We start from the raw sequence: 15,546 nt of genomic DNA, 5'->3' as shown, positions 1-15,546 counted from the left end.
GCGGCAGCATCACTGGCCGGGCATTGACGCGTTGGTGTTGGTCAGACCCTGGATCATCTTGTGGTCGCTGGGGTTGGCGGCTGCCTCATACAGCACATTGACGGGCTCGCGATTCAACGCCATGAAATCCCCCTTGAAGCCCAGGTAGCTGATGGTCGTCACATCTTCCTCGCCATTGGAATGATTGTCCTCGAAGAACAGGTTGATCGAGGTGGTCATGTTCCACTGCGCTCGGTTGAGGGCAATCTCGGCAATCTCGCTGGTTCTCGGCAGCTCGAGCGTCTGCGTCGCTTTGAGGTCAGCAGCCGCGCCAAAGTCGAGATCGTCGCGGTTGCGGAAGAGTTTGAGCGTTTTGGGCGCGGAAGGCGTGTCCGAGGTGCGGATTATGATGGAATAGATCTTGCAAGAGCCCGAGAAAGGAACGTGCATCAGCAACTGCTCATCAGCGTCGGATTTCAGAATCGGCTCGTCGTTGAGGCGGTCAGTCCAAGGCTTCTGGACGATAGCGGCTCCGGAGCGGGGCACCTCTTCGTTCAGTGTGGTGATGGCATCGAAGTTGATTTGTTTGTAAAGATTAGACTGTAGAGCAGGTTCTTGGTCGTGTGAATGATCGTGGTCTCCGTGATCGTGGCCATGTCCATCATAATGGTCGTGGTTATGGCTATGGTTGTGGGCCATCCTGAGCCTGTTGGTGCCCCACTTGTCCCTGACAAGGCTTGAACAATCACACACCTTTGTTGATATCAGTAAAGTGAACAGATCTGCGAGTCTTTATTGTGATCGGATGACGGACTTTTCAAATTGTGTCGTGTCCTGAGTGCTGTGATAGCGAAGTGGCTTCCGACTGTGGTGCTGGCTGCATGAGGCAAATTTCTTGGCACTTGACTCCATCGATGCCTTGTTGTCGTTTGCACCCAGCACAAGGATCGCGAACGAAGAAGGAAAACTACTGCTTGCACGCTACTATGTTACACCGCCAACGAAACACCTGAGACGTTCAGCCGACCACGTGACCTTATTTGTACTTCGTTACCCTTTCGGAGGTCTGTATCAAGCACAAATATAAGTGTCCGCTTGGCGAAAGGTATTGCTTAGAAAGATAATGATTCAAGGCTATGAGATCCTTGTGGGGAGTGTACAATGAAAATAGCCAGCTCATGACTGACCAATGCCAGTTCGAGGACCCTCTCAAAACAACTGCTTGCTACCTAGACACGCCTGAACGCTGTAAAACCCGGGCCACGAATCACATCCAAAGACCAAACGTTGCATAAGTCATGAAAACTCTTTACTTGCCCCCTCAAACTTGCACGCCGACCCCGTCGGCCTTGCTCATGGCGAAGTATTCCTCCGCCTCACCGTGAGGTCTCTCTTCTGTCGCAGTTGGTGGCTCGGTGCCCAGTCCGCTGTCACTACCGTGAATGTCACTGCCGCCGTATTTCATTCCTGCGTTTTCGGTGAAGGTCGGCGGAGGCGCCAACTCAAGCGCCAGTGCTGCGTCTTCATCATGGTTTGCAGCCGCTTGTGCCTCGTTGTTGGCGAAATCGACGGCGTCGAAAGTGTTTGGATGGTGGGGTTCGTCCATGACTCCATCCAGCGTTGTAAGCGCCATCGAATTGTCTTTGCCAGCCTGTATGTTGTCTTGCGGCTCGGCCAGTGTCAGCGCAGCCTCCTCGGCCGCACTCTGCCCCGCCTCGGCATCCTCTTCATCCTCCTCGGCGATGGACTCGGTCTGGCCATTGATTGTCCCGCCGATGCTACTAGCGTAACTGGTCGTTCTCCTGCCGCTGGTACTCGTGCTGACTTCACTTCCTGTGCCGTATGCAAGACTGTCGGTGTACATGTAGCTTGTGCCGCTTGCAATGCTCGTTCTGCGCTCGGTGCCGGAGTCGCTAAGATCATCATCACCGCTCATCATCGCCTCTTCAGCAAGATCGCCATGGTTCTCCTTGTCTGCTGTGGTGGTCATGACTCCGTTCCAGCTCGGCTTCCGGCTCCCGGCGTACATGCTTGGATTGCTCTTGACAGATTGGCTACGCTTGAGGCCGATGAAACCACTGCTCGCCTTCGGAGCCGGAGCTAGGACGAGCGCGCCACGATCGGGTGTGCTGCGGCCCGTGACATGGCTGGTGCTGAGGATGCGTCGGTCGACGTTGGACTGGCGTCCCGAAATGGAATTTGCGCCTGAGCCTAGGGGTGTTCTCTTCTTAAGCGTCATGCCGACAGCGGACCCGATGGTTGGAGGCTCTTTTGGAGGTGCTCTAGTTGTGACAGTACTGGAGGCGGAGCTTGGGACGCGCTTGAGCGACATCGAGGCGTCACGCTCTTGCGGTGAGATCTTTTTGGCATGCGCGGGCTTGCCAGCGCGAATCGTGCGGGCATGGTTCATGAGTCCTTCGAATATGCGGCGCTCCAAGGTTTCAGCACGGTTATTCATGTCGCGCATCTCCTCTTGACGAATGCCGAGGGCAGTTTCCAGCTTCGCGACATCGCGAGTCAGTCTCTTGGTCTGGCTACTAAGCTCCTCATGTTCCTTCCGTAGAGCTAGCATAGACGCAGCCAGCTCTTCTTTCTCGCGCCGCAGGCCAACGATCTCGGCCTCAACTTGCTCTTTCTGAGCGTTCCGCTTTTCCAAGGCAATAGCGGCCTCGGTCGCGGCCTGAGTCTTTGACTCGTGGTGCTCAGCCATGAGTCTACTTTGTGTGGCGACCATTGACGAGATCTCGCTAGCCGCGGCGACGACATGACCGTGAATCTCGTCAAGCTTCTCAAGCTTCTCAAGCTTGTCCATGTCGCCCAATCTCTCTTGAGTGGTCTTCTGATGGGACTCGATGCTTGCATACATCTCCTTCGCAAGTGCTGCGTGCGAGATGAGATTGTTGAGCTTATCGTGCACCTGCGAATCGTCGTATCTCTCGTGTGGCGGGGATTCGCGAACCGGACTTGCGGGAGCAGGCAGAAGAGTGGGGAAGGACTCTGGAATGGACCTGACGCCAGTCTTGATCTCTTCAGTGGTCTGAGTGAATGTCTCGCTCTGCTGTTGGGAGTGCTCGTAGTGGCGAGTGACAGCGTCGAGAACCTCTTTGATGGCACCAAGGACAGCAGGTTGATTTTCGGCAACCGTGCCTTCGAGTCGAAGTGCGGCATCAACAGCCTTTGTGATCTCTTCCCGAGTCTGGCCGTGCTCTGAAGCATTCGCGATATGAAGGTCGGAAATTCTGGTCGATGATTCATCCACCTTTTCAAAGACAGTCTTCGAGTCTTCGGAGATCCTCTCACATGTATCTGTGACTGTCGAACCCAGGACATCCAGAAGAGTCTTGACCTCAGCCGCCGCATTCTTGACGTCGGCAGCGGCCTCTCCTTGGCTCCTGCTTGCTTCCTCGAAAGTGCCCATCTTAGTCTCGTTGGACTGCTGAGCATCGTCATACTTCGTCATCAGCTCGTTGAACTTCTCTTCGATCACGGCCTTAATCTCAGAGCTAGTCTCATCGTGCTTGGAGAACAGGGTTGATGACTTCTCTTCGCTGTCAGTCTTCATGGTCGTGCTAGCCTCCATGTTTTTGGCAAACTCTGCCTTGACAAGTTCAGATAGCTCATTGATGCTTTCAGCGGTTGCATAAGAACTCATACCGTCATGGTGCATTCCAAGGACCTTGTTGAGCTCAACAATTCCCTCTTCGCTCCCATCCAGCTTCGACATAAGTTCGTCTCGTAGATCACCGAGAACTGTCTTGACGTCGTCGACCTTGCTGGCAATGCCACCATGCTCGACTTTTCTAGCTTCGAAAGCTTGAGCTGTCAGCTCATTATCAGCTTCGTACTGTTGCTTGAAAGCTTGAATGTTTTCCTTGATCTCGAAGATTTCATCTTTCGTCGGGAGTGTTGCGGGATCCGGTAGCGGAAGACTTTCGACCTGTGTCCTAATATCGCCGCACAGAGACTCAACGACCTGGACATCTGCCTTAGACAGTGGACCGCCCTCAGTTGCAAGACCACTCATCTTTTCTTGCATCTCCTCGACTGCTTTTTGGATGTCTTTGACAGTCAGGAGCATCAGCTCCAAGTCAACGCTATCATTGTTCTCAGTAGGTCGGGTAGCTGCTTCTTCGACCGCGATCTTGATCTCGCTAAGAGTCTCCTCCATGGCAGCCAGTGTCTCGGTCTTCGCTGCCGAGTCTATACCGGGAGAGATCAGATCATCGACAGTTGCCTTCATATTTCGCAAAAGAGTCTCGATAGCATCCGTGTCTTCCTTGCAAGCAGCGTTTGGTGGCATTGCAGCCTCCATAACGGGAGGCGGGGCATCGCGAACTTCACGGACGGTGGTATGGATACCTTGAAGAGCGACGTGAAGTTCATCAATATCATCCTTGTGGATGTGCATCTCGGTGGGAACCTCTACCTGAGGAGCCGGTACACCCATAGTATCGAGAGCTTCAACCTTGATGCGCAACTGTGTGATCATGACTTTGAGGCTTTCGATTTCCGTTGAGATCTTGTTTTCATCATGAACAACGACTGCTCGGTCTTGAGGGTTGGCCGGCTCGCTATCGCTGTCCTGTTTGGTTTGCAGACGACCGATGTCCGCACGAACATCTTCAATGCCGATCTTGAGAGTGTCGAGAATCTCATAACTGCTTGTTAAATCGACAGGTCTGTCGATAACCTTCTGCAAGTCCGCTCGGATGTTCTCGACTCCGTCCTGGAAGGCGTCCAGCAGCTCACTGGTATTAGACAATATGCTCTCTCCATCCCCTCCACGTGGCGCCTCACGATGGGTCTCTAGACCCTCGCGAACAGCTTCAACGACATCCTCTCGGCGGAGCGAAGCACCAGCTGACACTAAGGTACCCGCCAGGGCGGCTCTCATGTGTTCAAGCTCTTCCTTGACTTGCTTGACGATGTCGTCTGTGCTGATGTTGCTGCCCAACGCCGATGATCGGTCGTCGTTCAGATCGCGAATTGCGTCCAAGATGTCGTCCTTGTCTGAACCTTGCTGGTCTCGCACCATTGACTTGCTGATGGTGTCTCTCAAATGCTGAAACTCTTTCTCCATGGCATCTAGGAGCTCGGGTGTCGTGGCTGCTGGCTGATTAGGGCGGTTACTGAGGCCCCTTTCCAGATCCTCCTGAATACCAGTGAAGCCTGCTTTGACGACATCGATGATCTCCTCTTTGCCTGTGACATCAGCAGCACGATCTACGTAGCTCTGAACGTCCTGTCGAAGGTCCTCAAGGCCATCTTTCAACGCATCAAGCACTTGCTCAGTGTCACGTCCGTTCGCAGCAGAGTACTGCTGGAATTCGTTCTTCATGCTGCCTAGAAATTCGTGCATTGCTTCGACCACACGCTCTCCCATTCCTCCAAGGGGGTTCTGTTCGCCTTCAAGGCATGATTTGATGGCATCAAACAGATCTTCTCTGTTGAACTCGACCTCTTTGGCGACGGGAGGTTGGCTCTTCATGCCCTCCTCGACGGCTTCAACCACCTCTCGCCTGCTGAGACCGGTAGATGTGCTGAGCGAAGAGGGTGCAAGCGATGGCGGTGGCCAGTCGAAATTCTCCAGCACTTCCCGAACAGCTGCAAGGATTTCATCGCGCGTGACCTGGGGTTCCTCTGACTCGAACCTTGGCGGTGCAAAGTCCGCCATGCCCTTTCGCACGGCTTCGAGAACGTCATCGTAAGTTACTCCAGCTTCGTTGACCGTGGGTTGCAGAGGCTCTGGGTGATACGATTTGAGCCCCTCTTGTAGAGTCTCGAGGATCTCGTCGCGCTCCAGGCCATGGTGCTCGAGGGATACCTCTGGTCTGCACTCCTCCCAGGCTTCCTTGACGGCAGTAATCATATCGTGGCGTTCGGCAGCGATGTCGCGGCTCTCAACTGGCTCGGGACGGGGCATGGCGGCAATAGCAGTTGTCACAGCGTAGACAACCGCGGCCGTATCCACAGTTGGCTTCTCTGATCGAGCTGACTGTTGTTGATTGTTGGACACGATCTGATGCATGTGCTCTTTCAGCTCGGCCAGAGCATCGTCCACAATGAGATCGATCTCTTCGCGGTTTGGACCCTTGGGACTGGGCTCAAGCTCACGAGCACTTTTCTGGGCTTGCTCGAGCTTCTTCGCGATTTCTCTTCCCATGCCCAGTACTTCGCCCCGGAGTTCGCGCACTAGAGCCTTGACTTCGTTCGTAAGGCCGCCACCTTGCGTGAGTGATTGTTTGACGCTTTTGAGCATCTTCATGATGTCGTCATTTGCAAGATCTGAGTTGACACTCACGCTGGAGCCTCTTCTATCGGCATCGAAAACAGCATCGAGTTGCGATCCGCGCCTCGTGGCCTCGGTTTTGCGAACAAGAGTCTTGCTGTTCGCATCATCTTGTAGCTGATGCAGAGAGCTGAGAATGTCCTCCAGTTTTGCCATCATTCTCGGGTCATAAGACGGTTGTTGTGATGCACCATTCGATCCAGAAGCCGGAACCAGAGCTTGAGACTTCACATTGTCCAAGATCTCCATGATTCGCTCTTGACCATCCTTGGTGGCCATTTCTCTCAGCACCTTCTCCAGCAGTGCAATGCTGGCGGCTCCATCGACGTAAGTCAGAGAAGGTGAAGCAGTGATGTCGCGGTCCAGTGTCGCCGATAAGCTTGATGGGCTGGCTATTCGCGGGAGGCTATAGTGTTTTCTCGGCGTCTGCGGTTTCTCGTCGAAGTAAAGACCTAGATTTGGAGTCGATCGCGATGCCTCTGGTCCATCGAGTAGACGATGCTCAGGACCTTGAAACCGGCCGTCGAGACCTGAAATGAGGTTGCGAAGGCTATCTCGGATATCCTCGTCCCGCTTATTGGTGGCTTCTTTCAAATTAAGCAGATCGGTTGCGTTGTCCTTGCTTCTCTTACTGAGATTAGTCATTTCTTTCTGCAAATTTGTCGCGATACTTGTCATGTGAAGAATCTGAGAAGAGAGCGATTCGAAGGAATACGGGTTTGCAGGCGTAGCGGCATTGCTGATGTCGCTCAGCGGCGGCAGGGCATCCTGCCGCGATCGAATGGTCTGAAGGGCCAGCATTGGAGGAGTGTTCTCTGAATTCAGTTGCTTTGGAGTAGGCGTGGGTGAGTCGGGCACTCTCGTTGGGCTGCGATCCTTTTTTCTCAGGTCTTCAAACTCGACATGCTTTGAAGATCTCAGGCCTTTATCCGGTGATCTTCGTTCCAGTGAGTCGCTCAGCCTGCTGATGCTGGAAGTCTGGATCGTTTGCATACGACGGTGATGGGGCCTGCTGGGACTCTTTTCGGGCGAGGGACTTGGTGCTGGATTGCTGGTGTAGGAGCTTGGAGCATTTTCGCGAGCTCTAGCCTGAATGAGAGCAGCAGCTTCTTCGATGCGAGCTGATGTGCCTGATCTTGTGACCGGACTGTTGTTGCCTGGATTCAGAGGTAGTGGGGGAGGAGCTCGCTCGGGATCAGAGCTGTCCCACCTGTAGGCATGTAAGCGGCGGAGGGGTCGCAACATTATCGGAGCACTCACATGGGTACATGGCCCTTAGCAACATCAGAGAAGGAATGTTGATGTTTGACCATCCTCGAGTCAGCTCTGTCGCGAGAAACGTCACGGGACGACATGGTCGAGGCCGAGGGTCTCCGTCCTCGTGGAATGTTGTGATTTGGAATGCGTGGATCAAGCGATGCGGAGCACAATGTGCATTGTATGCCAATGTCAGGTTAACATCTCAATTCTCGACACTCTATGCGCATGCGATATTCTGAGATACCAAATTGAGGATGAAGGTGTCGTCTTCTTGTGTACACTGTGTATCTGACGACCGGGGTGGGATCGACTGTGGTTGGACCGCTGCCCAAGTCCCCAAAGTCGCGCCCACGACCCCAACAGCGGTTGGCGCGGCAACGAGGGCAGTCAGTTAGGGCTGAAACTGTATTGGCAAGCGTCTGTTTCCCAATCTAGTAGGTTTGGCGAATTCTGAGAATGGCCTCCCGAAGCAGACTAGACTGCCATGCCAAGCGTCTAGCGCACACAGGCTCAAGTCCGCATCGCTCTGACTGCAATCTCGAAACTTTTGGCGACCACGATTACACGCCGATTGTTCATCCCCTCCACGACTTCAAGATGAAGTTCCTTAAAGTCGGCCGTGTGGCTATCATCACCCGTGGACGATATGCTGGCAAGAAGGTGCGACAAATACCCCAATCGAAAGCCGCGCACGATCGCAAAGACACCGAGACTGCGGCGACTGGAGCATGGCATTGGAACTGTAGCTAACATATTGTAAAGGTCGTCATCATCCAGCCCGTCGACTCCGGCACCAAGGCGCACCCTTTCTCCTTCGCTCTAGTGGCTGGCATCGAGCGCTATCCATCTAAAGTGACCCGCCGCATGGGCAAGAAGCGAGTCGAGAAGCGGTCGAAAGTCAAGCCATTCATTAAGCAGATCAACTACAACCACATCATGCCCACGCGCTACACTCTCGAACTCGAGGGCCTGAAGAACGTCATCAACAACGACACATTCAAGGAGATCAGCCAGCGGGAAGATGCGAAGAAGCAGGTCAAGAAGGCGCTTGAGGAGAGATACCTGTCGGGCAAGAACAAGTGGTTCTTCCAGCCTTTGAGATTCTAGACGTAGGAAAAGAAGCAGAGGATCGAGACGGGAATTGACAAACGTCGAACACGATTACGCATTTCAGCGGCGACGGCTGGTGTGAGGGATTAGGCATGATACCTCAAATTCATACCAGAAATGAAAACACTTCAAGGATGTATGAGGTCTAGCTGATGTGAGCGTTCTCGTCGCTATTCGAGATAGAGATCATCCTTGAGTCGAGCCAAGTTCCGAAACAGCCCACCTCCATCTTGTTTGGCCGGTCTGCTTTGCTGTGAAGACGATCCATGGGGACTGCCAGTTCTTGACCGCTGGCTCATGCCTCTGGCCTCAAGGTTCCTTCTGCGATCCTCGACCAACTTGCTGAGACTTTCCAGAAATCGAATTCTTGCCTTCTCTTCGCTGGTTCCTTTCCAGATTGCACCCAATTGTCTGTATTCCTCTACTCTCTGGGTTGCGGCCTGAAGTCCCGCGGGTCCACCACCATCAGACTCGAGCAAATCTTGTATCTCCACTCGAATCTTTTTAGTAGCTTCCCTCGCTTTGTCGTCTTCTTCCGTCGTCTGCATGCCCAGCTCTGGCGCAGAAACCGAGATTAAAGCATTCGCCGATGAGAGGTCGGAAGGGGGGACAGGCCACTTCATGGCCTCCCCAAATAACGTAATAACGGCCTCGAGCCTTGCTTTCACTTGACTGAGCCTCTGTAGCTGTGAAATAAAGGCCGGGTCGCTCACAGTGCTGGCGTTTGCGACTTGTGTACCATTCTCGCCGTGCCCAGCAGCATCGGTCGTGATCCCATTGCGCAAAAAATGTTGAATGTCTTCCTTAAGATTGTCCGTCAAGATGTCGTAGAAGCTGTTCACGTCCCCTCTCAAGATCTCCACCTCGTACGCCAGACGATTACCGCTGCGCAGGATTTCATCCGTAAGAGAGGTCAGTTCGGAGGATGACCGAACGTTGTGAGTGTTGAGCTTGGACAACAGTGACTGGAGCTCGGAGGATGCGGATTGCAACTGGGTTGTTCGAGATGTTTTTGAGTTGGACGCTTGCGAGGACAGATTGACCGATGGTAGAATATCGTTGAGGTAATCGACAGGGTCGAAGCGAGCGTCCGATAGAGGGATGAGTACAGAGTCGGACATATTGACACTTTCAGGAAGGATCTCGCAACACCTGCGGCGTACCTAAGCAGTAGCAGTGGTCGAACTACGTCTGCCCGGGATCAGCGATGTGGTCTGGACAAGTGCCATCAGGGTTTCGGGGGCGATCAGCGGCCATGTAAGACTGGTACCATCAAGAGCGAGCCATGGTGAACAGACATTGAGAGCAGACCATTGGATTCGCCAAATATTGTCTCTGCCGTAGCGCTATTGTAGGGTCTCGTTACGAGCCATCGGATGAATGCCGCGGATATGCATATCCGATAGGCCACTCGCAGGATCTGCAAATGGTGGAGATTGCCCACAAGGCACCTCGATACCGAGTAGGCGTCCACCTGCCTTTGGCTTTCTTTCCTAGGGACGGCTGCCAGGCAACCGCCCCGCCCGCAGCCTCGCTACGCCTATGACTGTCGTTCGTGTTTCGTTTGCAGTCCGATTCAGAATGGTCTTTATGTCACTGGCAGGTTGGTCCCCCTGTTCACACTTGATGTCGTAGACAGTGCCGTTGTGTCGCGAATTCCCTCGATCATTGCGCCGCACCAACCCGATGCCCTCTCTGCGTCGCTCTTTGCCTCCGTGCTTTTACTGCTGCCCCACTTGCAGACGGCTTTCACTGTGACTCGGTTTGAGAGTAGCCTTCGACTGGCTCTCTGCTAGTGCCTAGAACCTACCTTGCTACTTATTTGCGAAGCCAAGTTACTACTTAATGCTGTCCACGAATTCTTCCGCCTTGCCCACTCGTTCCACCACTTCTGCATCGTTCACGGTCTGATGCTCCAACTTGCCTAATCATGGGCCGGCGACTCTTCCTCTCGCACCTCGAAGAGGTGGCAGTCGCCCCTCCCACCGGCGTCTCTGGCATCCACTCACCCGATGAAGGCTTGACGGCATTTATCTTCTCCTACACCAAAGCTGACCAACCTTGCTCGTGTAACCTCAAGCTTCTCATGACAGATGTTGACGAGTATCCGGAAGGCAACACATACATGCTCTTCACAGACGATGAGACCGCCGACCAGAACATCACGAATACTCTCGACACCATGACTGCCGTGCTGATTGGACAACCTCTTGCGAACGCCCTAATCGAAATCTCCCGGTCTTTACTGTCAGCAGTAACACATGGTCAGGCTAGCAACCCCATTGCCTTAGATGTTTCCGACCCCGTGGAGCAAGAGGAGGAGGAAGATTTCGAAGACGAATTTCTCGACTACGATTCAGATGACGACTTCGGCTTTGATATCCCCTCAACGCGCCCCGCCTCTACTACAGGCTTAGGCGCTGCTTCGGGATCTCATCAGCGAACGTCGTTAGGCGGCGTTGCTGACCTTCAGAAAATTCGATCTGACCTCCGGGCTACGAAGCAGGCGGGATTCCGAGTTGGGACCCATGGCGACCTACTCACCGGCGGCATCGTCTGCGTGTCAATCAGGGTCACCAGGCTGGGTATTTCCGAAGAAGCTATGCAAGCTTGGGGGCTGCGGCGATCTCACTACCTCGCTCTCATGATCAGGTTCCCTCGTGGTTACCGGGATCTTAGGCAAGTCCGAGCAGATGCTGTTCTGTCTGGGCAGACTGAGATGCGAGTGGCTCTTTGTGAGCATTACAAGCCTAGCAGAGAAGCTGCATTCGAAGCTTTTGGTCATGTCCATGCCGTGAAGACGGAAGAAGGAGCTGCTCTTGAAGCTCTGTTCATTGGGTCACCACTAAACGAGCTTTTGCGAGACCGATTTTCGAGAATCTTGAAGTTTCGAGAGTCTTATGGATCCAACTGGCCATCCGCCGAAGCCTTCGTCTACGGAGTCCAAGGCAAGGCTGTATCTGCTGTTGACCACCTCGCCGTTGATGACTACATGCTACCGGACGACACTTCAGGCAAGGCGCTCCCTGACATCGTCAAAGCTGATGCTGCTGATGGACAGAATCTGACGAACGTCTCGCTTCCTCTGGTTGCCATGCAGTTTGTCCTTCGCCACTTTGTCCGCTGTACTGAGTTCTGCTTGGTTTGCCACTGCAAGGTCGAAGACACATTCGAGGCTCTCAAGCCCTACGTTTGCTCACGCCCTTTGTGTCTGTATCAGTACATGGCTCTAGGCTTTGGACCAAGTATCGAATGGGAGGTCCTATCGCAGCCGTACGTTGTCGACCTTTTGGTGAGCTTCTGCTACTCTGCAGCAAAGCAAGGTCGCCTGAAGGAATTCCCAGTTGGCATTGACCTCAAGGTACCCATGCTACCTCACTACAGTAACAATCTTGCCTATCGTTCCTACTACCAGCATAACACTTCCTCTTCCAAAGCGAAGGCGAAAACTTATGCCTGCACATTTGCGGCCAAGATCGACCACAGAAGCAACGAGCTCGTACTAGAAACCGATCAACAGCAGCAGATCGCATCCTTACGTGTCGGTGATTGGATGGTTATCTGTTCTAAGGACAACACCACAGACTCCCATTACCGAGTGGAAGGTATTGTGTTTCCAGTTATCAAGCTCGGCAATCCCGTTCACACCAATGGTGCTGTGAAATCTAATGTCGTTGTTGAAGACATAAGAGCATTGGCAAAGCATCCGGCAGCCCAATCTACTGCCCGACCTTCAACGCCGCCGGGGGCCACGCCTTCTGCGACGGATGCGGTAGAGTGCTACTGCTATGACTCCCGTTTCGATGAGATCTCCTCCACTGAGCAACAGCATGCTATCAGCCTTCTCCTCGATGTCCTGCCTCGCGTGACAGATATGCAACAGTACCTCCAACAGCAGGTCGGCCACGAGGCCTCCCTGAAGACGTGGCGGGATCGCCTTCCGGAGCCTGCGCTGAATCTCCTCCGATGGATAATCGCGTCGAATCGTTCATGCATCATGCAGGTCGATCATCTGGCCCAAGACAAGAAGAGTGTCTCTATGATGGGTCCTACCAACGATGACCGCGTCGGCGGTATGGACGAGTGGATGCAATTTCGATTTGCGCAGGGTGCACCGGACAAGGAGCAGCGATTCATTGATGCGGTCAACCGTGAGTCTTCTGGCAAGCAATACCCGACTTTCTTCGCATGGCACGGTAGTCCAATCGGCAACTGGCATTCCATCATTCGGCAGGGTTTGCGTTACGATGAGACCTTGCACGGCAGAGCCTATGGCAACGGGGTCTACATGAGTCACCAGGCCCTTACAAGCCTCGGATATTCGAACATGCACCACGGTGATGGCTCAATGACTTGGCCTGGCAGCGCTCTCAAGATCACGAATGCTTTGTCCTTGCAAGAAGTTGTAAATGTTCCAGATCAGTTTGTGGCTAGATATCCTCACTACGTGGTCTCGGATATCGATTGGGTCCAGACTCGGTATCTGTTTGTCAAGACAGAGTTGAAACACATCAACAACAACACAGGATCTGCTATGGAGTATGTCCAGGACCCCAAGATGGCCGCTTTGGGCGAATCTGGCAAGGCTGTTCGCGTTCCAACCACTGTGGTGTCAAAATCTAGGAGACCGGCAACAGGACAAGCTTCCAGCAAGCATGGTAGCAAGAAGTCTAAGACGACTACCATGATTGATCAGGCTACCGCCGAGCAGCTCGAAGATGATGCCAACAGCGTTGTTTCAGACGAGGAAGATCTGGCGTTGTTGACTACCGATGGCGAGGACTCCGACGAGATGTCTATCGATGAAGACTACTCTGGCGGCTTCCAGGGTGCTCTGCAGACTACAGATTCAACGACCTCGAGCAAGAAGCGACCTCTCGACGCGGGCGAAACTGACTTCCAGCCAGGAACGGTGGACGTCAGCAACATCAAATTCCTCCCGCCCCCGGCTGATGCTACTCCGTCTGCCACTAAAGCGCTAATGGGGGCTTTCAAGGAATCTTTGAAGGTCCAGGAGAGTACTCCGCTGCACAAGCTTGGGTGGTACATTGACCCAGATTACATCGAGAACGTCTATCAGTGGATTGTCGAGTTGCACTCGTTCAATCATACACTACCCCTGGCAACGGACATGAAGAAGGCTGATATCTCTTCGATCGTGCTCGAGATGCGATTCACCAACCAGTTCCCCTTCGCCCCACCCTTCATCCGGGTAGTCAAGCCACGTTTTCTGCCTTTTAATCAAGGCGGAGGTGGGCACGTCACAGAAGGTGGTGCAATCTGCATGGAGTTATTGACCAACACTGGGTGGTCTGCAGTGACATCAATTGAAAGCGTGCTGTTGCAGGTTCAGTTGGCCATGTGTGATGAAGAGCGTCCTGCTCGATTGATTCAGAAGAACAAGGGTCATGCTGGTGGCCGTGGAGACAGCTACGAAGTTGGAGAGGCTGTGGCTGCATACGAGCGTGCATGTCGGGCTCATGGTTGGCAGATTCCAGAGGGTTTCAGCCAGTTTGCGATGACCCAGACAGGTGGCCCCCATTTGTGAAGGCAGAGTTGTTTGCTTTCATGCATAGCGAAATGGCGTGATTGGTACGGGGCTCACATATGCGGAGTCACAAGGGTACGGGAGCCGCCACGGACAGAGCCGGCTGCAGGATGCTGGAACTCAGCGCCCTCCTCGCATGAGATATGAGTAACGATTAACGGGACGAGGATAGAGGGGACAAGCCACCCCGTTCTATCCGCAACAAAGCAGGTGATAAGAAGGGCTCCCGAGGGCCAGTAAGCCTGTGACGGGGATCGCGAGCCTCTCGATAGTCAAGCAGAGATAGGAAATGCAAGACTGACAGATTCCGGGAGGTCAACACTGCCAGTGTAGTCATCTTCCCGGGTTCGAAGTATTTCCCCGGATTCTTCTCATTGTAGTCTGCAGACTATAAGGCAGCAAAAGTTTCAATCAAACACTCTGTTGTTTGTTTGCGGGAGCAACGGTCGACAAACGTTCGACGGACCACATACATGTGCGTCGAACTACCCTGGTGGCAGCAGGGAAAGGGGCGCAACAATGACACCATTCGTTTCCACCAGCATCAATCCATATGCAGCACGTTGAGTAATCCCCTCCCGGGCGGCGCCAATCTAGCGATGGGACAGGACAGGGCCTTTTCGAATCGTAGAAGAGTTTTTTTGAATCGATCGATCAGCCAGCGAATTATAGGGATGACGCATCTGCGTAGATATTATGAAAATGCCTATACAGTACGATATTTTTTTATATTTTTGCACATGCTAAAATCACTTTTTTGAATTTGTTCGCCCACACCCCCCTGCTGCCCACATGTCAAGAAACGTACGAGGTGCGGAGTACTTTTAGGCAGAGTCGTTCGTTACCTGATAGCGTTTAGTTGGGCTCTGAGGAAGCGCAGCGGCGGGGCTTTTGTGTAGCCTAGCCCCCCCCTGCAACTCCTTCCGGGGGCCGCAGAGATCCGCTTCGACCCTTTGCTACTGCAGGAGGTATTTTGGCTTTGGATCGGCGAGTTGGGCAAGATTCGCCTGTGCTGTTGCGCGCGCGTACCTGTAGGGTAAACGCTGCTCGGCTTGTGGTGGCGAAGGCGATATCAGGGCTCAGATAGGTTCGGAAGCGACACGGGGGGTTAGGGGTTGTGCTGGGCTAGACAAGGTTCTTTCTGGGGGAGAAGTGTTCACATGCTTTGGCATGTGGATAGAGGAGAGGGGCAAGCGTGGGAAACGGGGAGCCTCGAAGGCACGGAGTACTGTGCTTGCCGGACCAGGGGATGGTTGGCGGGTTGGTTGGGGGTCAATCGGTCGTCAGCATGGAGAGAATTGAAAGGGAGAAGCGGAGGTATGGGCCGAAACTGCTTGTTGAGTGATGAGTACAACGGTTG

The 15,546-nt window shown here is 53.5% G+C and overlaps 5 protein-coding genes across 5 annotated transcripts; 2 read left to right on the top strand and 3 right to left on the bottom strand.

Annotated features, from left to right (window-relative positions):
- Positions 1–9: 9 nt before the first annotated feature.
- On the bottom strand, positions 10–678 carry HMPREF1541_03388 (uncharacterized protein; the record flags this gene model as incomplete). Its single annotated transcript, XM_008717739.1, has 1 exon — positions 10–678. The coding sequence occupies one exon, from the start codon at positions 676–678 to the stop codon at positions 10–12; it is 669 nt and encodes a 222-aa protein (XP_008715961.1).
- A 622-nt stretch (positions 679–1,300) lies between these two features.
- On the bottom strand, positions 1,301–7,513 carry HMPREF1541_03387 (uncharacterized protein; the record flags this gene model as incomplete). Its single annotated transcript, XM_008717738.1, has 1 exon — positions 1,301–7,513. The coding sequence occupies one exon, from the start codon at positions 7,511–7,513 to the stop codon at positions 1,301–1,303; it is 6,213 nt and encodes a 2,070-aa protein (XP_008715960.1).
- Positions 7,514–8,125: 612 nt separating this feature from the next.
- On the top strand, positions 8,126–8,635 carry HMPREF1541_03386 (uncharacterized protein; the record flags this gene model as incomplete). Its single annotated transcript, XM_008717737.1, has 2 exons — positions 8,126–8,188; positions 8,291–8,635. The coding sequence occupies 2 exons, from the start codon at positions 8,126–8,128 to the stop codon at positions 8,633–8,635; spliced, it is 408 nt and encodes a 135-aa protein (XP_008715959.1).
- Positions 8,636–8,808: 173 nt separating this feature from the next.
- HMPREF1541_03385 (uncharacterized protein) lies at positions 8,809–9,759 on the bottom strand (the record flags this gene model as incomplete). The annotated part of the gene is made up of 1 exon (XM_008717736.1): positions 8,809–9,759. One exon carries the CDS (start codon positions 9,757–9,759, stop codon positions 8,809–8,811), a length of 951 nt encoding a protein of 316 aa, XP_008715958.1.
- Positions 9,760–10,568: 809 nt separating this feature from the next.
- HMPREF1541_03384 (uncharacterized protein) lies at positions 10,569–14,186 on the top strand (the record flags this gene model as incomplete). The annotated part of the gene is made up of 1 exon (XM_008717735.1): positions 10,569–14,186. The coding sequence occupies one exon, from the start codon at positions 10,569–10,571 to the stop codon at positions 14,184–14,186; it is 3,618 nt and encodes a 1,205-aa protein (XP_008715957.1).
- Positions 14,187–15,546: the final 1,360 nt, after the last annotated feature.

The sequence above is a fragment of the Cyphellophora europaea genome (genome assembly GCF_000365145.1).
Source record: "Cyphellophora europaea CBS 101466 unplaced genomic scaffold supercont1.3, whole genome shotgun sequence".
NCBI lineage: Eukaryota > Fungi > Ascomycota > Eurotiomycetes > Chaetothyriales > Cyphellophoraceae > Cyphellophora > Cyphellophora europaea.
The sequence above is the reverse complement of the archived record's forward strand: the minus strand, read 5'-3'. Positions and strand labels throughout refer to the sequence as shown.